Raw genomic sequence first — 27,998 nt, 5'->3', positions numbered from 1 at the left:
AAAGTGAAAGTTTTAGTTTAATGTTACTTTGCGACATCAGGACGGGGTTTTAGTTCAGCCTTCACATTACAGTAATGTCATTAGCTGATAGACCAACTGAACAGAGCATAATTAATAATAATTAATCACCAAGGCAAAGGAGATACATGCAACAGCTACCTTTGTTCACCCCAAAGCCTTCCCAGCTCACTTTTCATAAGTATCCAGGCTGGTCAACCTCAGGAACATCAATCAAAACACTTTCTTTCACAATAAAAGCTCTCTACTAAATGAAACAATTCTTAACCATTAGATAGTTTTAAAGGGTGGAATATACTTTTTATGCTAAGGGGATGTTATTTTCACCCTTTGCTTACAATCTGTCATGGGCACAATCAATCTCTAGGAAATAAATGAAAGCTATAATTACAGGTTATATACAGTATTTATACTCCTCATTTTAGAATAATGATGCAAAAAATAAATCAACCAGTTTTTTTTACACCTGAAAAGAGACCACAAACTTTGAAAATTATTGCCATCAGCTTTTGCAGGTGTCAAATGAAAGAGAAAATGTAAGTTTCTGCAGATGCGAGGAGTGGTCAGCAGAGTCCAACAGGATGCATAGGACTTTCCACACCCTTGGAGCAGCTGCCTGCTGCTTGCTGCCTTACTGTTGATTCATAGTAACACCTTTGGTCGTACTGACCACAAAAAGCACAAACGATTCATGAAACACTTTATTCTACACCATTTTAAGCTTTTTATATCCACCCCACACCAACAACCAATTGAGAATGACCAATTAGTCTAACAAGAATTACTTTTTACAATTTGTCTTACTGGTAAATTATGGAGATGGTGAAAAAGATAATGGACTCAATGTCCTGTTATCTCTTAAAGATACTGGAAATGATCCTGAATTGTTTGTTATGTCCATCAGGTGACCTGCTTTTGATTGGTAGGGTAAAATGTCAGGTAAAGGTGCGCGTACAGCAGCTCATTTTCAGTTAATTATCTGAACCTCTAGTAGCAGAGAACCTTATTTTCAGTTAAATGAGTGAAACAAGATCCAAACTATAAATATGTTAAATAAATATACACTTTTTGAAAATTATTGTATTTAGCATTTATTTAAAAATTTATAAAAAACACAAACACAAAAACAACAGCAGTAAAAAAAAAAAAAAAGGAAAACATGACAAGAGATTTTAACAAAGCTACATTTCATTTTCTTCACATGATTAGAAGCTGAAATGTATTTGGACCTGCACATGTCAAAGGTCATTCATATGAACGGGCCAGTTTCTACTTTTCATTTTACTAATCCTTTAGAGACCAGTCATTCTTTCAAACAGGCCGGAAAACTTGTTTGGACATCTTTGAGAATCACCACAGCGCACACACCGTCATCCCCCTGTGCCAACGTCCTTCCCACTTAAGCATATCTCTGTCTTTCATAATCAGAAAACAGTCTGGTATACACTGAAACAAAGGTGTCTGTCAGCCTTTTCATCGGCCCAGACAACATTATTTAATTAAACAGTAGAATACCCAGGAAGCAAACACAACCCAGTGGCTGGCCCAGTTCAGTTCAGACCACCTCTGGATGGTGTGGATGGCTGTGAAATCCTGAAAACAATAACAAACATGGACGCTGTTAGTCCCTGCACAGCCCAGGGAATCATACACAAGGTACATATGTGCATTAGGAATTTGCATGCTGTCAGCTAAATGTCCACATGCAACCAGAAAAGGTCAAAGGGTAATTCCTTCTCAAATTAAAATGGCCCTGCTACTCAACTTTCTCCAATGTGCATAAAAAAATATCCTTGGTTTGAACAAATAAATGGTAAATGGACTTATGGCTCTTATATAGCGCTTTTCTATTCTGAGCAATCATAGCACTTTACATTCACCCATTCAGAAATTGTCACTATAGTTGTCTTTTGCAATGTGAAGTTTATTATGAGCATTAGTTGGCTTTAATTTTTTCCCATATTTTAACTAGCCAATACTAGAGATGGACCGATCCGATATTACGTATCGGTATCAGTCCGATACTGACGTAATTTACTGGATCGGATATTGGAAAGAAATAAAAAAATGTAATCCGATCCATTAAATATAAAAAAGCACCTCACAAAACTTGCGACACGGTGTAACTCGGCTCATAACCGTAGCACGTCGGAGCAGTGTGCTCACATGATAGAGCGGCTGTGTGTATTTATAGCCTCGCTACCAAACCAGCATTTCATCTCCGAGGAAGTGATCCCAGAGAGAAGTAAAGCAAGTGTGTAAGTTCATCTCTGAATGTTTGTAAGGCATTCCCACTTAAGCTTAACAACCAATACCTGGAGCGAGTGCCCCTTCTTGCTGCTATTTCAATCGTGAAACTGCTTAATGATCGGCTTTTCTGTCGGGAATCTGTGTCTCTTGTTTGTTTTTGGCCCACTTTGCACCAGAAAGAGGAAACCAGCGGCTGAATAACAGCAGCACGTTTAACCTTGATAAGCTGTTGTTAGAATTTATTTAATGTTACTTTCTACACCAGGATCTTTTTCTACGCAGTTGATGGCTGGTAACTGTCCAGGGGCGGATCTAGCAAAGTTTAGCCAGGGGGGCCGATAGGGCATGAACAGGGAAAATGGGGGCACAAAGACATACTTTTCTTTCTTATTCTCATTTAAAATGTCTAGCTTTTAATAAATAATTATCTGAATCTTACACCCAAAGTTTTAATCTTATGTAAAATATATAGAAGTCCATTACTGTATATAGTAACTGTTAAGTCTAATATACCCTAGTAAGCTATAGTACTTTTTCCTTTGGGAAGATGCCATCTGTGCAGTCTACAGTTCTGTTGAAGGAAGATGTTGAATCTATTTAATTATTCTTGAAAAATTATTAATTTCTGTGCATTTTTTTTTTCCACACTGCATCAAATTAAAGTTGATTAAGTCGATTAAGCATCACGAAGTGGAGGTTGGGGGGTGGTTCCCTATTATTATTTTTTTTGCTGGGAGTTTGCAACCCTATTAGTTAGGTTGCTTAAGATTTCTGCTAAGTACTCTTTAAAATACCAGAATAGGGAGGATGGAGTAGGTTTAAGTTTATTAGATTGATCAGTTTTGCTGAACTATGAAATATTTTGGGTGCAGTGTATTTTTTACATACAGGTACAACAGAATAGCTTTAGTGTTGTTGTTTATTTAAACGTGAGTATAAACGTATACAAAATGCAGCAAGATATTAAAAAAACAGTTTTATTGATTAAAAAACACTATATTGGATTCATATCGGTATCGGCAGATATCCAAATTTATGTTATCGGTATCGGACATAAAAAAGTGGGATCGTGCCATCTTTAGCCAATACGCAGACATTTTTAATGGGTGTGTCCCAAATGGCAGATTCTGAGACTAGTAAGAATTTCATGCTTTTATCTTTACGTTTTTCACATTTTCATGTTCAAAAATTGTCCCTGTGAAAAAATAGCCTGAAAATTGTTTGATTGACCATGGTTTAAAAACTTTTTAAAAATATATATAATGTATGAAAACTTGACTGCAATCATGTTCAACCATTCACCAGATTTTAAGGAAAATCAGAGTTGGTTGAATGAAAAATATTCTAAAAAAATGTGCTGATTTGAGACACAATTTTCACCACAGAATTCAGTTTAAAGCAATCAGACCATTAAAAATAATGAATGTTCTGCAAACAATTACAATTATGAGAAATATTCAGTGAGAATATTCAGTGTTATTATTGTATGAAAGCTGTCACTTGCTTTATTTCCAAACTGAGACTGGGTATAAATTTGCACTCTGTCATAATATCTTCAACATATACAGGTGGGGTTGGCCCTCATGGTGCTCTTACCTCTTCTACCTCCTGTTCATCAACTCCTGGGTCAAACATGGAGCCTAGGTAAGTGAGATGGAAGATGGCCAGCAAGCTGAAAACCAGGTTCAGCAATATCACCCAATAATCCTATAGACCGCAGAGGAGAGAATAAAAGACAAAAGAAAAAATAGAGACAAAAGTTGCATGTTCTCCGTCAATCTACTCAATATTAAGAAATAACAACTTGCTAACAATGACTGTTAGTGTTCTATTCTATGGTTTTTTATGCATCTTTGCTTTGACTACATTGACAGGATGGAATCGTTCTCATGATAAAAAAAATGGTGCCAATCAGATGTTTTTCAGGTGTTTTTTAATGGATCAAAATGTGATGGTGCCTTTCTGTTTTCATGGTTTGGGGCGGAGCCTCCACTGTGTTTCACAGCTGACCTCCTTCCTACATACTGATCACTATTTGAACCAAAAATGTCACATTTGGATTCATCCATTCATCAGTCCTGTTACCACTAATTTTCAGTTTAGTTCTTATGTAACTGTAATCCACGGGCTTTTCATCTCATTCCCTGGCTGCCTCAGTTTCACTGGGACCATGTCCTGAATGGACACACTGCACATAATGCTGAGACGTGGCAAGCTAACAACAGCAAACAGTTTTTTGAAACAGACGTTTGGACTAGAAAGGTTGAAGACTCAAAATAATATAAGTACAAAAGTTCTAGAGTCACATGATTGAGAGTAGCTTGTGCAGACTTAGTGGAGGGCTGTGTGCAGGAATGTGGGCGTGAACCAGGGCAAGGTCAAATAACAGTAAGTTCTCACAAACAGTTGCTGCCTGGATATGAAACTAGATGACGGGAAATGAAACAGCTAGTGTGTGAGAAGAAAATATTGAGACAGGCAGGTGAAGCACCCAAAATGCAGGAGGAGGAAAGCGACAAGAGGTTGGGACCAACTTGTGTGCCAACCAGGGAGAGCTAAGTCTAGACCAGGGCCCTCCCCAATGGTTTTCTGACCACTCAGAAAGCTGATTTTTTAATATTTAAGTTTGTGTACGGCTAAGTTAGCGCACTCTTCCAGAAGTCGGCTACAGCTAACTGCTTGCAGACTGTGAACTGAAGAGATCCATGTACATGTATGGTTTTGAACTGCTTGAGGCAATAAATCTATTGAATTTGAATTGGACTGGTGCTCTCTTTATCTTTATCTCTCTTTATCCTCGAGAAAAAGAACGTGCAACACAGGCTGCTAGTGACATTGAATTTACATACAAGACACAACTTAAAATGAGTCTCCTGTTATGTGGTTCATCTTTTGATTTTGTTGTCTGTTTGTGCTTGAGTGATTCATTAGTCAGTTTCAAATGGCCTAATGACCAAAAAAAAAGAAAAAGGATTATTTGGAGTTATTCAGTTACTTTATTGCCCTGTTTATCTTTGTTGTTCTGTGTTGTTTAGCTGTGCAGCACTTTGAAGTCACCTTTTTACACTGCACATTTAAACACAACACAGGTTAACCAAACTTTGGCTCTGCATCTATGTCTGTCTGTTTGTGTCTCTGTGTGTGTCTGTGTGTGTGTTTTGTTTTTCACTGTCTCCATCTGTTAGCTGAGTAGGGATGAAGCTGTACCTTTTTGTGCTGATGGGTGCAGTCAGAGGCACAAGGCCTAGACAGGATACAGGCACTGAAGATAGAAGCAAGCCTCTTTCTCAGAACTGAGGATGACAAAAATAATCAGTTACATTAAATTAAAAAACTTTAAACATGAAAATGTAAAAAAGGAAAATAGGAGGGGTCCACAAATCTGACTTTCTACCACTAAATGAACACAATAGAGCGACACGACGAGTGCTCCAATTACAGAAAACAAAGCAAAAGAAAAATCAAACATTCCCTCAAACAGCCTTTGGATCACAGCTGTCCCCTGCAACATGCAGACTACTCTGGATGAGTAAAGACAGATAAACAACTAAATTCACACGAGCTTGTTCCTCAATGTGGATCATTATCTGTCGTTTGGATATACTGAGAAAGCAATGTTAATCAAGACCAAATCATATGCAAAGCATTCTGTAATTTATTCAACCTCCTAAAAACACAGCATAAACTGCAGTATAACTAATGCATGAAGGCCAAGTAGAAGGTTCCACTTCACTCAGAAGTCCATACAGCATGTCAGTGTATCCATCCAAACAAAGGTACACTAAAAACACAAATGCATTCTGTTTGGCCAAAGACTAATGACACTGAGTACGGAAGGTGCAGGATAATAGTTCACATACAGGATAAAAGACATGTTATCCCCTCATGTGGTTAGTTTTCCGAAGTGGAAACACCTGTGCGGTACAGATAGAGGGGGGACTCACAGCTGTCGACGACTTTGCCACAAGTTTTAGTCATGGTCATTATGCATATGAAACACAAGACTTTAGATTACGTGTAAGAAATGCACTGATGCTAAGAACTTTTCTGTAATTAACAGAACATAGCACAGTCTGTGCCCTGTTTATTTAATTCTGTGTAACGTTTCAATATGAAATCAATAATATTTGTTTGTTTTTTTCATCTTTCTTTGAAGAGATCAACTGAATTTACAGAGATCAAAGTCAGTGTCCAGTTTGCACGACAGTGCAATAAAAACATTTTTGTCACTAAAATCTAAGAATGACTGTGACAGATAATTGAGGCAGAACTTTTCAGCCCTGTTGACGATCCTTAATAGAAATCTATTAAGCAGTTCTTCAGTGTTTGTGTGTGACCTGGGTCACAACAGATCACATCATGTGTCACTTGTTCCACTTTCACCAGCGAATCACTCTTCTGTGTGAGCACAGAGTTATCCATACCGTGTTCAACATATGTGATGAATCCAAGTGAAAGCAGAACAGCTCCCAGGTGGAAACTGAGACCCTGGAGAAGATAATACAATTAGGTTAAGCAGTAAACTACGTACAACTAGTGGAACAGAATGGTGTGTATGTGTAAGTTTGGTGATGGAGTTTTTATTATGAATGAATGATGTATTTTTATGAATTATTATGTCTATTTTTTATGCTAAAGGACAACAGATGGAAATTAGCCCTTGGCTATAATCTGGTATGTTTACATTCATGTAATTTTTTTTTTACATTTATGTTCATTAACATGCACTGTCCTAAATAAAATAAATAAATAAAATAAATAAATGTTTGGGGTCCACTTGGGGTACCTGTGGTCATTTTTGACAAAGACTTCTATCACCAGTATTTCAACTTTCAGAAAATCATTTTAAACAAATACCGTCATATACCAAACACCTCAGTGAAATGTCATAAGGTGGACACTGCCCAAGCCTAGTGACCTGGTTGTTCAGTGAAATCTCACACACAGTGGGTAATAGTGTATGTATTATTGTAGGGTCTGCCTTATAATATAAAGCACCTTGAGGCAACTGTTGTTGTGATTTGGTGCTATATAAATAAAACTGAATTGAATTAACAGTGAAGTTTAAGCATGGATTTAGTATACTGTATAGACTCTGGATACAAGTGTTGAAGTGTGCATCATCTTACTAACATGCAGTAAGGCGCTGGCTGTGTATGTCACCAGGATAGCTGGAAAAGTTCCCAATTTCATGGCGTTTTTAAAGACATCTGAAAAAGATGGAGAACAAACCACAATGAACTCACTGAAAACAACATTATGACAACATGGTGCTCATACAAGATCACCTGCTGCTCCCTTTACGGCTCATCAGAACGGATCATCTGCTCAAACGATCTCTATCGTCATCCTCCTCTGTCATACCAGCCCTCTGCATGTCCTCCTACACGATCCACGAATCTTCTCTAAGGTCTTCCTCTTTTCCTTCTGTCTGGCAGCTCCACCACCACCATCATCATCATCATGATCATTTCTTTAACGTATCCACTCGCCCTCTGAACAGGCACTTCCATCTTCAATTCACAAAACACTCCTGACACTCATCTTCATCCACTCCTCCTCCGCTTTGAACGGTTGATCCCAGAATATTAAACTCCTCCACCTTCACTACCTTTGCTCCTTGCACGTTCCAATTTCCATTTCTCTCTCTCTAATTCACACGTGTTTTCTTGCTTCTGTTGACTCCCCTCTTCTCTCCAGCACATACCTCCCTTTGCACGCTACTCTGACTACAGATCAGTGTTATCTGCAAACGTCATATCCCCACAGACTCCTGCCTGGGCTCATCTGTCAGCCTGTCCATCACCACTGCAAATAAGAAAGGGCTCAGAGCAGATCCCTGACATAATTGCAGCACCACCTTGACTCCATCTGTCACTACTGCACACCCACACATGTCCAGGACCACCCTCACATACTTTTCTATCACTCCTGACTTCCTCATACAATACCACAGTGCCTCCTTTGGTACAACATGATCTGTGTTCTCTGTACTTCTCCAGTGACACTCTGCTTTATGCCTCTGTAGATACTCTGCACATCACTCATGTTCTTGAACATAATTTCTCAGGTATCCTCTCACTCTCTAAGATTGTGTTTAACAGTCTCCACTATGGGGCTGCCACAAACGATTATTTTGATAGTCGACTAGTCACCGATTATTTTTGCGATTAGTCAACTAATCATATCATGTATCCGCTTATTGCACCAGCATGCATCTGCTCTTATATGACTATCATTAGCTTACAGCTTTAAGTGTTTAAGGTGCGTGCTAACTAAAAATAATGACAAGATGGTAGTTTATTAAATTTTAATGAAATTTGCAGATTGTTTCAGTGGAGTTTAATTAACTCAGCGGTCTGCTCCTTGCTTTCTAAAATATAACAGGACACCGGAGTATATTCTCGAGCATCTCACACTTCTGATAATCAGTTATCTGCTTGACGTTTATTCAGCTGTGTAAAAACTATAACTTTAATCTCAGCCAAACCGATTTACTCAGGAACAAATAAAATACTGAATATAAGTGACTTATATATCATGTTTAACCTGAGTAGCGAAAAACGGCGGTGGGTTTGAAAACGATTTGCCGGGAGTCCGGTGTTCTCAGCGGCTCTAGTGAGCCTTGAACCCCGGCTAGCTATCGAGCTGGTGGGTAACAGACGTCTCCGAAAACGTCGGAGCGCTTTTGAAAATATGTGGCGTCTTGATAAACTGAGCAGATATTTTAAGTTTACACAGATAAATTCTCGCCTGAAAATATGTTAAACATTTATTTTGTGACCCAGAAAGAATAATAAGAGTAATATTAAAAGTGCTGCTGCCATCTTCTGTTTCAGTCCGTTATTACACTCTTAAATCCTACTACTTATTCCTGCGTCTTTTGGGATCTTACAAAGCTTCAAACGAGGCGTCGACTATTAAATCAGTCGTCGACGATTTTGATAGTCGACTAACCGTGGCAGCCCTACTCCACTATCTCTTAGACATCGCCATACCTCCACAGGTATGTTGTCTGTATTACTGTAGGGTCTTTACCTTACAGTATACAGTGCGCTGAGGTGACTGTTGTTGTGAGCTGGTGCTATGTAAATTGAATTGAACTGAACTGAATCTGGACCAACCACCTTTGCAGTTTTCATGCTCACGAGCTCAATCTCTCTGCCAATCCACAGGTTCTTTTCTCTTTCCTTAGTGTTGAGCCTCATATTCAACCCTCCAGAAACCTTTTCCACATCAGGGCTCTAGAGTCTGACCAAATTTTTTGATGGTGCCACTAAAAAAATCTTAGGTCACACTGGTCTAGCTGTTCGAGTGGGGGGGAAAAGTCTCCGCAACCCTGAAAGTCTCCCTGTGGTCAACAACAGACACACATTATGCCCCTATCGTGGTATAAACCAATCAGAGATAGTCAGGGGCGGGACCTCTCTGATTGGCCTTGGTCCAGATATTCCTGTAGTACTTTGTGTGTAAGTTCGAAAGTGCAGGTGCCAGGTGGATAGAGAGAGGTGAGTAGCTTGAATAAAGCGATAACAATTCATTAAATCTGAATCGACTTTTAAATATAAATGTATTTTGCCAGAAACGCCAGAATCTCAGGTTAAAGCTCACAAAAGTATTTCAACAACCGCCAAACAGCAAATGAGAGCAGGTACACAGATTTCACACAATGACATAAACACAGAGCGGACCCGACGCATCAGAATCAGCTTTGTCTTTCTGGGCTTTCTCACCCAACGGCCTGTACACGGACACGCCCTCGGGGCCGAAAGCCGACAGCTCACAGATTCTGATATGTCCCGCTTTGTGTTTACGTCTTTTTTGTGCTAGATTCTGAGCTGCAGGTTTTATCTCTCTCCAACCAAAATTCACTGAACCAGCAGCAAAAGAATATCCAAACTATGCTTCACATTTCATAAATGTCGTCATTAATCTTCTCTTACTTTTGCTGTTTTGCTTCCACCACGATAAAAATCAAACTTCATGCACAGCTCTCTCTCTCTCTCTCTCTCTCTCTCTCAGTGTACTTCAAGAACAGTTTCCCATCTCAAATCTCTGTTTTCTGCATTATTCATTCGCTTAGTACCCATCAGTGCACCGTTGTTTACAGCACTGTCGGCCGCTGTCTTCTTCCTTTTTTTTTTTTTTACTTTTAACTTGGAACTTTTAACTTAATTTTTTAACAAAATTGAATTGTATCAAATCGGGACCTCGTGAATCGTAATCGAATGGATTATAGAAATCAGTGACGATACCCAGCCCTAGTGAGCAGCCTAGGCCTGACAGAAGTGGATGTAGCTGTGGGTAATGAGAAAAGATAATAAGAACTATTGATAACTTTTTTGTTAAGGCCTAATTCGTCTGAAATTCATAGCCAGTGCTCTGACACGGAGCCATGAACGCTGAACAAGCACAGTGTATCCAAAAACACGATAAACGCACGGCCCAAGTGTCCCCTCTACCCACTGCTGCAGGCAGCAGCAAAACAGGTCATCAGAGGGGGCCGATGTGATAATTAAATTTAACATTGCCTACAATATCACCAAAGAGTGCCAACGCACTTTAAGCACAAGCACTTTTTCAGTAACTTATCTTTCTTGTAGAAATGTGCTCCAAATAAAGAACTTTGTATTGACAAGATTGTTAATTAATCATTTACAAATCAATATTGTCTGTATGGACAGCAATTTCCCCCCCAAAAGTGCACATGTAAAACTGCTGTGTTAAGCGATGCGGTTGAAAAATTTGGGTGCGCCTAACTTTTTTGTGCTGGTGGGCATCAAGGTGCACCAGTGCAACCGTGGCAAAAAGTTAGTCTAGAGCCCTGCACCTCTTTTTACTGTACGCTACTCCTGTATATTGTATTCATGTCATTTTTTCTTTGCCAGCTTCTTTAAATACTCTTCTTTCTCATTCCAGCACAAAGTCTCCTTGTCTACTTCCCAGAGGTTCCATCAAAAACCTCCTCTGCAGTTTCCCTCAGGACTCCAGCTGTACTTTCCTAGTCATCTGTAACTCTTCACTAACACTCAGAGCCTGTCTTAATCCTCTTAAACCTAGCCAAGGAGTTAACAGAAACCCAGAGAGATATATTAAGAATAATATGTTGTTACTAAAACCTCTAAACGTTCATCACTCAGTAACAGTGTTAGTTGTTGTCCCTGCAGTAAGAGGCAGGCCTGTGTTCACTGAGCCTGTGAACAACTCCAGTAAGGTTCAAGTTACACCTTTTAATAAAAGCTAGAGTTAAGCTAACTAAGATCTTGTTTGCTGTTATTTCTGTTAATTAGATATTGTATCTTTCAAAGAAATTAAAAGACAAACATTGATTTTATATATATATAGAAACAAATGTAACAATTGACAATACTCTCAGTACTTGTTTATGGTGCCTCTAGTCCATAGGTGTCAAACTCTGGCCCGCGGGCCAAATTTGGCCTGTAGCCTAATTACATTTGGCCCATGAAGCCATACCAAATTACTATCAGAGCTGGCCTACTGGTATTATACAGTTAATATATATATATTGTTTAGTATTAAGCTTTGCTTGTTCCATATTCAGTTTTTCAGCAAAACTTGTTTGAGTCCATAAGAAAAGATTCATTCTTATATCTAGAGGAAGATTTTTTTTTCAATAAATATTAGCGTTAGCCCGCGACTTTGTTCCAGTTTTGAATTTTGGCCCACTGTGTATTTGAGTTTGACACCCCTGCTCTAGTCGCCAAAGATGGTTCACATTCTACAGTTCTTTCATTGCTGCAATTCCCTTTCAGTGTGTACACGCTAGAAAAGCCGTCTGCTTCTGCTTCTGTCGGTTCAACAAATTTTGGCATCCTTAAATTCGACACTCTGGAAAGTTTAACAGACAGAGAAGATTGAGACTTACAGGTTTTAAGCCAGCGAGACATGGGGATGTTCCAGCATGTAACCACCATCACCATGGAGCGAGGGATTTCCACACTGAGAGGCTTCACCACTTTCATATCCCTGCACAGCACGCACGCACACACGCACACACACACACACAACTTGTTTTTTTCCACTTTTTAAAAAAATTTTGAATCACAGTCAGATTTCTAATGTGAATCTTCTTGGACTGGCACCGAGTCAGTCTCTGGCAGCATGTCATTCTTTGTGTTGCTACTAGCCTGCCTTGTTATTCCCAGTTGCTTTGTGCAAGACTTTTCTTCCCTTCTTCAGGAATCTTTGTTTGTCCGCTCCAGCTAGAATTGTCTTAGCAACGTTTGGTTCAAGCAATCTGGGGCATTTTGCTGTGCAGAGCCTGTTGCACTATACTGCTATCATATAATAAGCTAGATTGGAAGCCTGCCATTACACCCAATGATGCTCTTCAATTCTGCCTTGTTTTACAGTAGATTATTCTAGAGGGTTGAAAAACTTGACTGTTGATTAAACAGTTTCCAGGATGAAGAGAGCAGAGCAGCTGATAGCAGATCAGCTAATCTTACCATCTTGTGTTGTCTTTATCTTCAGTGAATCCTCCTCCGGCCAGCATGCTGGTGCCTTCGCTCAAGTGACCCACAAAGTAGTTACTGAAGTGGAAGGACACTGCATTCTCGTAAGCATGCAGCCACCTATGCAACACACCACAATCAAGTCACATACACACATCATCATTAAATAATCTCTGGCTGGCACACGACAAATAATTACAGCAATTCACGTTAAAGCCAAATAACTCGAGCAATCAGACTTCTAGTGCTAGTTCTCACCCAGCAAGTTATTCATTTCCATAAAACGTCAGAGGTGGACTGATTTCTGACTGGACTACTCATCTGCTGATCTCATATTGCTTCCTCTTACGACACTATGATTGATACACCGACGTCATTTTTTTTCTTCAAGCATGCAGATAATCTAAACAACTCGTACACCTGAGTCACTGTATGTAAGAGCTCCTTATCAAAGCAATGGGAATAAGACAAACCGGAATTAGCCAGCTGCACAAACAGATATGCAAAAATGTTTTGGATAACAGTGTATTCAGTTCATAACTGTAAAAAAGAAAGACTAGCAATGGAGCACAAATAAAATAAAAACAGTATTAAAATAGAATAAAACATAATTATTTAATCCATAGTCTAATCATTTAAGGTTTAGATCATAAATGGGGTTAAAAGTCATACATCACGGATCACATAACAATTACAAATACAGACACACATATCTATCGAGTGTCACAGGATTGTTCTCATGACCAAGATGTTATGATATTTTGACTTACTGTGTGACATTTGTTCCCGTTTATAATCTAAACCCTCTAAGATTAGACTCCTCAGTAAACACTAAACTGGCTGTCTTCTCATCAGAGCTCCTCATCACATTCTGTCCGATATTTTCCTGGGAAAGTATCCCTACTTTGCACCATTCTGTTGATTAATCGGCCCTATTGAGTTTAATATAAGAAACGGTGCATCATTTTTTCCCTTTTTATTTTCACAGCTGCCAAATTTCATCTGTCTCTGTTAAACACTTCTATTACATTTGATATGAGTATGATATGCTTGTGTGTCATGCCTTCATTTCGGTGTCTGAAATCACCAGAAGGAAGACTCTCAAGTCATACTAATTAAAACCAGTGCAGATGCATATTAGCTTCTAATCTTCTGTATAACAAACTGAAGATATACTGTTATGTGTGTGAGAAGACAAAGACTACAGTGCCAATTTCAAGAAGTGAGAAAAGTATGACACTACACTATGATACCATCATCAGAACATGACTAAATAGTTTCTATACTTGGGAATTTGAACAAATGTTAATACTTGGGGCAAAGCCTTACCTTTCTCAAATGTATCTTGGAAGCAGAGAAAGAAAGACAGACAGTATAGTGTCAAAGCAGTGTAGTGGAACAGTGCTCTGGGTGTAAAAAGAGCAACGATTGAATTAAAATCTCTTACTTCTTTGTGACAGAGTTTCCATGGATCGGGATGAACCACGGGAAAAGGTATGGGGCAATACAGGTGGAGATTAGCAAACAGATCTGACTCTTCACTAGACTGCCGCTAGAGGTATGCAGCCACAACCAGCTCTGAAACCCAAATCCATCATTACCATCACAGTGCCATACAGGACTAGAAAGCATGCAGATTAAGGTAGAACTGGCAGTTACTCACAAGTTTTGTGCCTTCAATAACATTCTTATAACTGGAGAAGCTGATCCAAGGGCCAAAGACGGCAGTACCCACAAAGAAAATATAGCCCAGGAACTCAGTTGGCGAGGGCAGGCTGCTCAGTGCACCTCTGTCCAAGTCAAAGGCCACAGAAATGGCCTTCATGGCCACCACCATCTGAGAGCCTCAAAGAGACACAAAAATAAAGTAATTTGTTACCATTACAGGATACTACATTCACATTTTATGAGGAATCACTTCCTCATAGAAGTCACTATTATAAGCTAACATAGTCTGAATATAATCTTATTAAGAGTAAAAGGTGTCTGTTGTGAGGCTTGATCTATACATTACAGATGTACATATATATGACCAATATACTATAGTTCACAATGGTCATTTTTTTCAGTCTATGAGCTGCATCATATATGTGCTATCAAGTCTTTCTAACATGTTGGACTGAGCTTTCATTTGCTGTATAGGTATTAGGGGCATGAATGCCATGGTAATTTATCAAACTGTTCTTTTTCCAAGGTAGAGTCTAAAGCATACAACTTTAATTACTTTAAAAACAACAACTGGGTGCACAAGTTTTATTATGAATTAATCAGGATTTTCTCTAAGCTACACCAGGTTGAAAGTATACATACATCTGCACTAATACTTGGACCTCAACCAGATGCTTTTTGGTAGGCACCGCACCAATTTCTCTGTGGCTCACTGGAGTCCTAAAGCTTTAGACATGTAACCCTTTCCATACTGACTTTGTTTCTCAGCTGTTTCATTACATCGTAGCAGGAAATATTGCTTTTTGAGATCTTTTATCCTCCTTCACGTTTTCAGACAAGACCTATTTATTAAGTGACGTCTTGACTTAGCAGATGTGGCTGTAATCAGACATTCTGCATTTACTCAGGCTTTGTCTAATATTAAAAATGTGTTTGATGATATGAAACCTAGGGAAAAATGTTTTCACAGCATTTAGCCTGTATCCATTTTAATCCCTGTGTGGACTAGAGGAAGTCATACTTATCCCCCAAATTAAAGATCTATGCTATACAGATTCCAACCTGGAAAAGGGGGTTTAAAGAAATAATTTAAAGACATAAATTACAATGATACTCATGCCCATGATGACTGGGTGTAAATATAATAATAATAATAAGAAGAATATATTTAATTTGTTGCCATACAAGGTTGACGTACAGGGAACAAAAGATAAACAGTACAAAGGCTAAAATAAACCTTTAAATGTTTCTCCAAGACACAAAATGAAAATTGCAAAAAAAATTACAGAAGATTAACTAGGAACAAAAAAAAATTGATGTAATATTTACCTCTTATTTTGTGCCAGGTCACCGTGTCAATTAAATGCAACTCTCTAAAAAGAAGAGGCAGAAAAGTAACATGATAAGCCATCAATGCTACTCTAGAAGCTGGACAGTGCAGCACTAAAGGAAATGAATTACTAAATTATTATAGGAATTGCAGCTCCTAGATAGACATGTACAACTGCTCTATTTGTCTCTAAGTTTAGGCATGAGAACTCAGACTGCAACTGTACTTTTCATCATTGACAACTGCTTTAAATAATGATGGTGTATTAAAAACCAAGACTATATTAAGACTATATTTAGCTGGAACACATCCAGTTTACAAGGATATACTTATTAAAATGAAATAAAATCTCACCACAAGGAAAACTTTATCTGCTCTACAATGTTTCAACAGATAGGTCACTTATTACCTGTGTAGTGTTGTGATTTCTGTAATCGAATATTATGGTGAACAGTACTGAACACTGCACTGAGGTCTAAAAGGACAAGCACAGAGAGGAGTCCACTGTCACGGGCCATGAGAAGATCATTTGCAACCTTCACTAAAGCTGTTTCTGTGCTGTGGTGCATCGAAATGCTGAATTAAAGTCTTCATATAAATCATTCCTCTGCAGATGCTCTCTTAGCTGTTTGACAACTAACCTTTCAACAATGTTTTTAACTAAAGGGAAGGTTAACATGAAAACATTTCCAAACACACTGACCTCAGATGTTTGGTTTTAGCTGGACCCTAAGATAAGACACGGCCTAAGACTGCAAGACTCTTTCTTTTCACAACTCTACTGTAAGAGTGACGTTCACGTTAAGATTAGCTGCAGCTTCTTCTTTACAAAAAACAGCACTTGAGCCTTCTCAGCTGTCTGCTTGGTTCTCCTTTTATCGATAGCGAGTCTCCTGGTTTGCACACTTGTTGTAGGTGCACAGAGAAATATGGCTGCTGCAGAAACCAGATCTAGGTTGGTTGACTTGCCTGCACAGGAGTGCACTGTCTGAGTGCACACTTATTATATACAGGCAGGGGTGGGACTTTACTTTGATGGACAGACCATGCAGCCAATCACATTCAAAGACATTATGTGAAAGAAGGAAGGGGGCAGATGTTCAAAAGACAATAAGTGTGTTGGTACAGGCCAGGTACACAGAGAGATTTAAATGCAAGCGTGTTGAGAAAAAATGAAGAAACAAGTGAAAACGTAAACTCTGTATGCATCTGGATGCATTTCAGTGATAACCTCAAACCTGAGTGTAGAATTTATAAAATTAGGACCTAGCTGAAGTGATACCCACTTTTATTTTCAGCAATTTTCCATTATGAAGGACAAAAAGTTTCAAACTTGTAAAGGACTTAAACCTCGTGTAAACCCAGTAGTAGTAGTAAATGTATAAAATGCGTAAATATAGTGTATAAAAGTAAAGTTTTATGAAAACAGAATAAAAAAACTTGCTACCTTGATAAAGACTAAATTCACAGTTCAGTATTGAATATTACATAAAATAAATTATATAAAAGTGTCTGCAGAAATATGTAGCACAGAGCCATGGCTCAGTGTCTACGTGTCTAAATGAATGTGTGCATGATGCCATTAAAATTCTTAACTTGGTTGATCTGCTGCTCACCACAAACAAGCAGATATTTTTGACTTTTAACTGTATTTTCACAAGTTTCAAAGCGTTTCCTACTGACTTGTTATAATTGCTGGCGGTGTCTTGTAAATAGTGTTGGATGTAATCCCATTTTTCAGTAATGCATAGGGATGGAAATAGATAAAAAAAAATTAGCAATTCCAGTTCCATAATCACTTATCGATTCTCACTGACTCTGTTTTGAGAGTAACTACCATTACGAAGCATCAATAAAAAAGACATTTGTGCAAACTAATTGCACAGCTGTAGGTCAAAAAAAAAAAAAGGTTACTCAAAAAACTAATTATTTCACATATTAAATAGAACACTTTTATTAAAAGCTTTACTGCAGAACAATCAGTGGTGGATGGAGCAGCTACAAAGTTTGTTTTTCCTTCACGTCAGAGTTTGTTAATCAGGTGCTTGGATGAAGGACTCCCGATAGTGTTTCCCAGTAAAGGTTTTAATGGTGATCACAGGAACAGCACTGCTGTTTTGGATTAGAAACACGTTTTGTTTCACTCAACCTGAGCTCAGTAACGGCTCCGTCTCTTTGCTCTTCGTGGTGTGTAAACAGACTCCGGCTCCATGTTTAACTGTGCCAGGAACGTCATCACTGCTACTGTTATGTTATCAGTCTGTTTGCCGAAAACTGCGGGCTGTGTGGGCTCAATGTTGTCAGACTTTTTGTTCACACGCTGCTCCTAAATACATTTCCATTGCAGGTCTATTTTTAGTTGCTAATGTGGGTGAAACACTCGTGTTTACATTGTTAAAGACATCGGCGCTACAGAGCCGTGCATTACACAAAGGAAAGAATTTGTGTCGAGAATTTTTTGTAATCAAAGTGCACCCAGGACAGAAGCAACACATTATGCTGCTAAAACACCTTCAGCTCTTTGCAAGCATCTGCACAAACAGCATGGGTAGCTGAGGAATAGAGCAGGTGATCTACTAATTGGAAGGTTGGTGGTTCCATCCCTGCTCCAGTCTGCATGCCAAAAGATAAGACACTAACCCTCTCCAATGCTACTTACGCGTAGAAAAATCTTGTATAAAGTGTAGAGGTAGAGTAGAAAAGCAGTCCATTTATCATGCTAACACAACCTAGCCAAGAACCCAGAGTGATGTTCAAGCTGAGTGAATGCCAACCCCAGCCCAGCCAGCCATGAACTTCACCAGGTAACAAACTGATGATCAGTCAGGTTGCAATCTCTGTTTCTACTGGCTCATTTTTCTAAAGTAGCATCACCGTGCCGATCACTTTAAAATCTTTCGGTGCTGTTGGCTTCCTGTTCATACCCAAATACTGTATCCTCATTAGGATATGGATTTGTGTTTGTGTGGGTTTGTAGCCCAAGGTGTATACAGTTACATGGTAATTATGCCCATATGGAAAGGATATATATAAATCTTATAAAGTTTGTATCTGTCTTGTGTGAAACTTGTATGAAAAGCATACAAGAGTGAAAACAGATATAAGATCCCTTGAAAAAGTATATAAATGAAACTTGTATGTTTTGGATACTTATTAAAACAATATATGAAAGTAATGAGAAAGTGGCCACTTTCATGAGTAAATCATATAAGCCTTATATGATTCACTATATGAAGTAAGCCACATCTTATGCAAGTCTTTTATAAGTTTTTTCTATTTCTTTTCCATATGGGTGTGACATGTGTTTCAGGTCATTCTAAAGAGAATTGAGAAATCAATGTAACAAGTAGTGTAGCAAATTACTTTCTCCAACAAGTAACATACTGTATTACTTTTAAGAACACACTGAGCTCCACATATCAGTTCTTACATTTAAAGTGGGAATGCTCTCCAACCATTCAGAGAGTAATTCAGTTCATCCATCCATCCATTCGCTTCCGCTTATCCTTTTCAGGGTCGCGGGGGGCGCTGGAGCCTATCCCAGCTGTCATAGGGCGAAAGGCGGGGTACACCCTGGACAGGTCGCCAGTCTGTCGCAGGGCTAACACACAGGGACAGACAACCATTCACACTCACATTCACACCTAGTGACAATTTGGATTAATCAATTAACCTATCCCCACAAGCTGCATGTCTTTGGACGGTGGGAGGAAGCCGGAGTACCCGGAGGGAACCCACGCAAACACGGGGAGAACATGCAAACTCCACACAGAAAGACCCCGGCCTGATGTTGGAATTGAACTCAGGACCTTCTTGCTGTGAGGCAACAGTGCTAACCACCGTGCCACCGTAATTCAGTTCAATTCAATGTAATTCAATTCTATTTAAAATGTCAATAAAGGGCTATTCTGTTCATACAGCGTCAAATCACAACAACAGTTGCCTCAAGGACCTGAACTTGCATACAGTGGCTTGCAAAAGTATTCGGCCCCCTTAAACTTTTCCACTTTTTGTCACAAACATGAATCAATTTTATTGGAATTCCACGTGAAAGACCAACACAAAGTGGTGGACACGTGAGAAGTGGAACGAAAATCATACATGATTTCAAACATTTTTTACAAATAAATAACTGCAAAGTGGAGTGTGCGTAATTATTCAGCCCCCTGAGTCAATACTTTGTAGAACCACCTTTTGCTGCAATTCCAGCTGCCAGTCTTTTAGGGTATGTCTCTACCAGCTTTGCACATCTAGAGACTGAAATCCTTGCCCATTCTTCTTTGCAAAACAGCTCCAGCTCAGTCAGATTAGATGGACAGTGTTTGTGAACAGCAGTTTTCAGATCTTGCCACAAATTCTTGATTGGATTTAGACACCAGACAGGTCAGGGATAAAGTTATTGAGAAATTTAAAGCAGTCTTAGGCTACAAAAAGATTTCCCAAGCCTTGAACATCCCACGGAGCACTGTTCAAGCGATCATTCAGAAATGGAAGGAGTATGGCACAACTGTAAACTTACCAAGACAAGGCCGTCCACCTAAACTCACAGGCCGAACAAGGAGAGCGCTGATCAGAAATGCAGCCAAGAGGCCCATGGTGACTCTGGACAAGCTGCAGAGATCTACAGCTCAGGTGGGGGAATCTGTCCATAGGACAGCTATTAGTCGTGCACTGCACAAAGTTGGCCTATATGGAAGAGTGGCAAGAAGAAAGCCATTGTTAACAGAAACCCATAAGAAGTCCCGTTTGCAGTTTGCCACAAGCCATGTGGGGGACACAGCAAACATGTGGAAGAAGGTGCTCTGGTCAGATGAGACCAAAATGGAACTTTTTGGCCAAAATGCAAAACGCTATGTGTGGCAGAAAACTAACACTGCACATCACTCTGAACACACCATCCCCACTGTCAAATATGGTGGTGGCAGCATCATGCTCTGGGGGTGCTTCTCTTCAGCAGGGACAGGGAAGCTGGTCAGAGTTGATGGGAAGATGGATGGAGCCAAATACAGGGCAATCTTGGAAGAAAACCTCTTGGAGTCTAGAGACATACCCTAAAAGACTGGCAGCTGGAATTGCAGCAAAAGGTGGTTCTACAAAGTATTGACTCAGGGGGCTGAATAATTACGCACACCCCACTTTGCAGTTATTTATTTGTAAAAAATGTTTGGAATCATGTATGATTTTCGTTCCACTTCTCACGTGTGCACCACTTTGTATTGTTCTTTCACGTGGAATTCCAATAAAATTGATTCATGTTTGTGACAAAAAGTGGAAAAGTTTAAGGGGGCCGAATACTTTTGCAAGCCACTGTACTTGCTTGTACGTATCTGGGACAGGCATTTTGCTGATGAAATGCTGCTTTGGCAGCACATAGCGCAGCTCCATTAAGTTTTGTGAAGCATTTTTGCAATTTTTAATGCATCAGATTATCAGACATTTTTATTTCTTAGGCCAGGACAGGCTCAGTATTGGGCTTCTTGGCTAGGTTGTGTTAGCATGATAACACAACCTAGTATCAGTATTGGGATACTGTACATCCCTGGTCAGGATGAGATTCAGAGTGTGATTAAAACAATCAGTGGGATCATGTACACTTTGAGAGAGGCCAATCAACTCTAATAAAAAAAAAGTAACATGTTGCATTGACTTTCATTTTCAGCATCTACATGGATGCTAAAAAATGCCCACAATAATTATAAGAAATCTGAGTACAGGCTAGGAGGACCATAGATGACAACAAAATTGTTTTTTGACTTTTTGCATTAGAGTCAGGCTTTTAAAAAAAATCTAACTAAATCTAACTCTGCCTGGGTCTCTGATAAAGCCATCTTATAACATAACAGGGGGTAGCCATTATTTTGTACATAGTCTATCAGTGTTTAAGAGTATGGATTAAAAGCAGTTCATCTTGATAACATATGTCCCCTTATTGGTATGTGAAGTCAGAGGACACGCAGGAAGAACACAGCAAGAAAACAATCACCTGGATTATTTTCAGACTATTACATGGAAAAGTTGAGAAAAAAAAACATCTTCAACTGACTGAAATTCTGTACAGCTTGGGCCTGTTTATTTGGATTGAAACGGCTGTATTAGGCTCCATGTAAATGTAATTGCAGGCTCAGCCAGCACTGTGAGATAACAGCTACAATCTTCTTGCCTTCTAAAAAATGTTTCATTTCATGCTGTACCACATAGTTCTTTTATTATTACATAATCTTCTTCATTAGTGACATCTCACTGATGCTATTTATTTTGTTACAGAGCTTTGGGCCCCATTACAAAGTTGAAGGTTCAGTCAGGTTAAGGTCTGCATCACTTTGAGATCATTGTCCAACTTGAGCTGTCAGACAGACAGCCTAACATATGACTCTAGAATACTTGAGTGCTCATGTATTATGTTTGGTTTTCTCCAAATGTGACACTGTGCGTTGTGGCCAGACGTCTGCACTTTGGTCTCATCGGCCCAAAAGATGTTGTTGAAGTCTTGTGATTTGTTCAGATGCAATTGTACAATCCTAATCCATGCTGCAATGTTCTTTTTAGAGAGAAGAGGATTTTTTTCCTGGCAAACCTTCCCAACAAGCCACACTTGTTCAGTATTTCTCTAATTGTACTGTCGAGAACTTTAACAGTTAAGGTGTTTGCACACCAAGTGTGATGAAAAAAAAACCCCTGTGAAATCCTGCAGTCCTGAACATGCAGCCTGCAGAGCAGCAGAGTCGTCTGCACTTCCTGAGCACTTTGGGCCTGAGCCTAACTGAATTTTGCTAGGACCGTCCACTCCTGGGAAGACTGTGACACTTGTTAAGAGCACTTGATTGGCATCAACTGACTTAACTTAATTACTATCTTATTTATCAATTTGTATGGAAGTTCTAACCCTTACTGCTTTCATACTAATTATGAGAACTCTGTTGATTTACTTCCAATCCCCTCTGTCTGCATAAAAGCAGTGTTGGAACACACTGTGGTACCATACCCTCATGAGCATCAGTTGAACAGTATTGTACTGCAGAAGGTAGTGTGATGGTGCAAGAATGGAGAGGAAAAAGGTGATTAACAATGGAAGAGAGACAGACCATCATAACACTGTCGGTCTGTCCTACAGAGAAACTGCAAAGAAAGTCAAGGTGTCAGTGAGTCCAGTTTGCTTCATCATCCAAAGGCTCAGAAACAAAGTCTGTAGACCCAAAGACACAACTGAATCAGAGGCCAAGTTACCAGCTGTGTGATAGGCGGCTGACAGGACAACAGCTTCAAGCAGCTTAATAGTGGTCGTAGTAAGAAAGTCTCAGTTTCAACTGTGAAGAGAAGACTTTGAGCTGCAGGTTTGACAGGACGAGTTGCAGCAAGAAAGCCAGACGTCAGAATAAGACAAAGAGGCTTGGCTGGGCCGTGAAACACCACCATTGGACTACTGAAGACTGGAAGAAGGTATTATGGACTGATGGATCAACATTTGAAATCCTCGGTTCATCACACAGGATCTTTGTGTGTGGCATCAACGGTCAAACATGGAGGAAGAAGTGTGATGGTCTGGGGCTGTTTTACTGGATCCAGGGCCAGTGACTGTACAGAGTGAGAGGCTCCCTGAACCAAAACCACAGCATTGTGCAGCACCATGCAGGACCCTCTGGTATGTACCTAGTTGGTCAGGGATTCATCCTACAGCAACATAAAGACCCAAAACATAGATCCAAGCTGTGCCAGAACTACCTCAGGAACAAAGAACAAGGTGGTGAGCTTGAAAACATGGAGTCCAGCACAGTCTCCAGACTTAAACCCCACCGGGCTGATTTGGGATGAACTGGACAGAAGAGTTTCCAGCTGTAATTGCGTTTTTGTATTATGCTTTCATTACAGAGTGCAATGAGACATTAAACAGCGTAATATTTAATAAAAAAAAATTGGAAGAAATTAGTGTGTTCTAAAACTTTTGACTGGTATTGTATGTGACACTGGTTTGGAAGGTAAGCAAAACTCTTTGTTATAAAAAAGCTTTCAAAATAAGGAGCAGCCAACAAGTTACAGAGCGTTAGCCTCCAGAGGAGTGCCCTACTGTCTACTGCCAGCCTTTTCTCTGTGCAAATGTTTAGAAAACACTGAGGAGCAATTTTCCTGGTACAAAAGTGTTTTTGTCTGCGTTTCTCACCCTGTTAGGATATAGATAAGGACGACACCTGAGACGAAGAGGCCGTGGCTGCTCGAGTTTCGGCAGAGCAGCAGAATAAAGTAACAGAGAGCAGTGAGCAGCAGAATCCACTGCATGTGCTGCTCAAAGAACAGGAAGAGGCCAAACATCCCAGCCAGCGCTGACACTACATGTTTCACAGTAGACACCACACCTGAGGAAGCAAAGCAGGACGCACTTAGAAACGTAATCACAAGTAGCCTGTTGTTGTTGCAGACACTGCAGTGCATAATAAAGTTAAACATGGTCACACAAGGTTTTAATTTTTAATATTTTAAAATAATTTTTAATAGCTAGTCTGAGGCTCTAAACAAATCAAAACAGCAATAAGCTTATTTCTGACTAATGCTGAATATATATATGTATCATCTCACTCAATGTTTTTTCTTTATTTTTATTACTTTCGACATTGTAGATACAAACTGAAGACATCATATATATGAAGCAAGATATATGGAATTATGTAGCAAAAAAAAACCCTGATAAATAATTCTAAATATGTTTTATATCACAGATTCCTCAAAGTAGCCGCCCTTTGCTTTGTTGACAGTGCTGCAAACCCTCTGCCTTCTCTCAGTGAGCTTCATGATGTCGTCACCTGAAATGGTTTCACTTCACAGGTGTGTCTGTCAGGGTTCATTTGTTGCCTTCTTAATAAGGTTGGGACCATCAGTTGTGTTGTGCAGCAGTCAGGTTGGTACACAGCTGACAGCCCTATTTGACAACTGTTAGAATTCATATTATGGCAAGAACCAATCAGCTAAGTAAAGAGAAACAACAGCCCATCGTTACTTTAAGAACAGAAGGTCAGTCAGTCCAGAAAATTGCAAAAATGTTGATTGTGTCCCCAAGTGCAGTTGCAAAAACCACCAAAACTGGCTCACATGAGGACTGTCCCATGAAAGGAAGACCCAGAGTCCCCTCTGCCACTGAGGATAAATTCATCTGAGTCACCAGTCTCAGAAACCACAAGTTAACAGCAGCTCAGATTAGAGCCCAGATAAAATAAGGAGAGTGATGGAGTGCACCAGATGGCCTGACCTAAACCCAGTGGAGATGATTTGGGATAAGATGGGCCGCAGAGTGAAGGCAAAAGGACCAACAAGTGCTCAGCATCTCTGGGAAATCCTTCAAGACTGTTGTTAAACCATTTCAGGAGACGACCTCATGAAGCTCATGGAGAGAACGCCAAGAGTGTTCAAAGCAGTAATCAAAGCAAAGGGTGGCAAATATCGAGGAATCTAAAATATAAAACATGTTTTAAGTTATTTACACATGTGTTCATTCATAGTTTTGATGCCATCAGTGAGAATCTAAAATGTAAATAGTCATGAAAATAAAGAAAAAAACATTAAAAAGGAAGGCGTGTCAAACTTTTATATGCACACACACACACACACACACACACACACACACACACACACACACACACACACACACACACTCGTGTGAAATAAGTGACTATTCCCCTGTCATTACCCTTAACTGGTTTACTGTATTTACTTGTATGGATGAAGATGTTTACATTGGCACTTGTGTTTTTGTTCCTCCCAGTGTGTCAAAAAGGCTGGAATATTTAGAAAACTACTTGTCATATGATGATGACATTTTACAGAGAACATGTGAAACATACATGTCCAAACTTTAAACCATAACATTTTCAGCCAAATCACAGGTGGCTGAGCAGAAGATGTTCTGCAGCTCTGACTACCCATTTGCGTCCAGCGATAACTGTAATCAGCAGCTGGGACGTGTGCTCCTGTGCAGCGAGTGAAGCTCACCCAGTGTGAAACAGAGTCTGCAGAGCAGGCAGAGTAGCAACAGCCTCCACACCTGCTGGAGGCCTTGCTGGACAGTAATGAGACCGCAACTCTCAACCAGCTCCTGCCACACCTCCAACCTGCTGGGAATGTCCATCCTGCACACACAGACAGACACAACACAGCAATATCACAATATGTTCACAAAGGTCAAAGAGTCCGAGTGCTGTTTTCAGTGCTTGGCTGTAATGTTTCTGTAGGCTTTACACAAAAACTGCACATGCGCATTAACAAAATGGATGGATGGAGGAAAAAGTAGGTTTTTTGTTTGGTTGGTTTTTTTTTTAACATGATGACTTTTAATCTGATTAGGAAAACATTCTTTCTGTAAGATTAGTCTAATAAATTTGTTGGAGATGTTTCTGTCACTCCGGCCCCCTCCCACCGTCCAAAGACATGCAGTTTGTGGGGACAGGTTAATTGGATAATCCAAATTGCCACTAGGTGTGAATGTGAGTATGAATGGTTGTCTGTCCTTGTGTGTTAGCCCTGCGACAGACTGGCGACCTGTCCAGGGTGTACCCTGCCTCTCGCCCTATGACAGCTGGGATTGGCTCCAGCACCCCCCGCGAACCTGAAAAGGATAAGCGGTAGCGAATGGATGGATGGATGGATGGATTTTTCTGTCACTAAATTCGATATTTTTAATGTGGAGCCACCTCAAACAAGGAGAATGTTTGACTGCAGCAAATCTTCCCTAACCAAGCTTTAACAACATCAGGTGACATGGGCAAAGAAAATATTGGCTTGATAAGCCTAGACAGACTTTCTATTTTAGTTTGTAGGATTCGACCAAAAACAGTGATGTCTCTTTGCAACTGTTGGCATTTTTCTATATTATTCATAATATTCTTCTCCTTGGACACTGCTTTATCTTTAGAAATATCCCCAAATATTTCACTTACATTTTTAACCTTTACGTTATACAATGGCTGCAGAGTTAAGATTTCATCCATCCACCCATTCGCTTCCGCTTCTCCTTTTCAGGGTCCCGGGGGGCGCTGGAGCCTATTCCAGCTGTCATAGGGCAATAGACGGGGTACACCCTGGACAGGTCGCCAGTCTATCGCAGGGCTAAAACACAGAGACAGACAACCATTCGCACTCACATTCACTCCTGCATTTATCTATATTCAACTGTAACCCTAAAGCTTTAAAACAGTGTTTATAGTTCTTAATGATGCTGAAATTTGATTTGTTTTCTTTTTTTAAATAGTATCATCAGCCAACTGACTTCCCGTTACATTAATCGCGTCTACTTCGCTGTTTGCAATGAAAGTACATAACATCTAAAAAAAAGAAAAAAAAGAAAACTTCTTTCATTTAGTAAATCACTCCAGACAATCAGATCCTAAACGAGTCGTATGCTATTGTGTATTGTGTATGTCGTCCTCTCAACAAACCTGATTGATTCACAGATTTATTGATGAAAGAGCTCTTTTTAATCTGGCAGCAATCGATACGGCAAGAATTTGATAATCTGCGTTTAACAGTGTAATTGGCCTTTAATTATTTAAAAGGCCAGGTTTAGGAACTTCTCCAGGTTTATGAATTAAAGTAATCAGTCCTGGTTTCATTGGGCGCTTCTTTCTCTCTGCAAAAAGAAATATCTCCACACATTAAGCTTCTTAGATCTTTCCAAAGAAATCGATCAAAATGAGCCGTGAGCCCATCTGCACATGGAAAAGTATCTAAGACCATCTTGGAGTGAGAAAAAAGAAGTGAGTGAGCTTGATGGCTAAGAATGACACGATGGTTCTGACTTTATCATCCACGAAGGTTACTGACTACTGTGCTTTATGTGACAGTGATGACAATCGGCCGCACGCACTGCAGCCTCGCCGAAAGTTACTCCAAAGCGACCGTTTCATTACTGGATCATCCGAAGGTCCACGGAGACTGCACTAAGAAACTGGCCTACAGGAGCTAGCCGCACACGTCATCCAGCAACAACTAGCTTTCATGTTCACTTACCTCCGTTAGCTCTGCTGCACCAACCTTTCCCACACGTAACAACAATTTGAGGTGGCCTGCAGGTGGCGCTAGCTCTGCTAAATCAATTCCAGCAATCCGGTTCGGAAGGTCAGAGAGCGGGCTCACCTGAACTGTTGAAGCACAGCCAAAGACCCCAGATCCAGGTCCAACCAGCTGGCGCACGGAAACAGCTCCTCTACTCTTCTTCGTCTTCCACACTTTCCTACTCATTCCCGTCTTCCAAACCGTTCCTTCACTGCCCCCTGCTG

The 27,998-nt window shown here is 39.8% G+C and overlaps 1 protein-coding gene across 4 annotated transcripts; it reads right to left on the bottom strand.

The window, feature by feature from the left end:
- Positions 1 to 4: 4 nt before the first annotated feature.
- Positions 5 to 27,993, bottom strand: LOC101476019 (protein-serine O-palmitoleoyltransferase porcupine). Of its 4 annotated transcripts, none has more exons than XM_076878146.1 (14): positions 27,856 to 27,944; positions 26,661 to 26,829; positions 25,717 to 25,853; positions 23,897 to 24,089; positions 15,741 to 15,784; positions 14,407 to 14,588; positions 14,191 to 14,321; positions 12,738 to 12,863; positions 12,155 to 12,255; positions 7,402 to 7,478; positions 6,693 to 6,756; positions 5,476 to 5,561; positions 3,865 to 3,975; positions 5 to 1,611 (listed from the first exon to the last, which is right to left on the bottom strand). In XM_076878146.1, coding segments are annotated over exons 2-14 (1,356 nt in total). In that variant the 5' UTR covers positions 26,663 to 26,829; positions 27,856 to 27,944; the 3' UTR covers positions 5 to 1,509. The 4 variants fall into 4 exon arrangements, with proteins under 4 accessions (XP_076734261.1, XP_076734262.1, XP_014265858.1 ...); XM_076878147.1 differs by lacking the exon at positions 27,856 to 27,944 and adding an exon at positions 27,730 to 27,850; XM_014410372.3 differs by lacking the exon at positions 26,661 to 26,829 and having other exon boundaries at positions 27,856 to 27,993.
- Positions 27,994 to 27,998: the final 5 nt, after the last annotated feature.

Source organism: Maylandia zebra, linkage group LG20, assembly GCF_041146795.1.
Source record: "Maylandia zebra isolate NMK-2024a linkage group LG20, Mzebra_GT3a, whole genome shotgun sequence".
Classification (NCBI taxonomy): Eukaryota; Metazoa; Chordata; class Actinopteri; order Cichliformes; family Cichlidae; genus Maylandia; species Maylandia zebra.
Note: the sequence above shows the minus strand (reverse complement) of the source record. Positions and strands in the feature narration are given on the sequence as shown.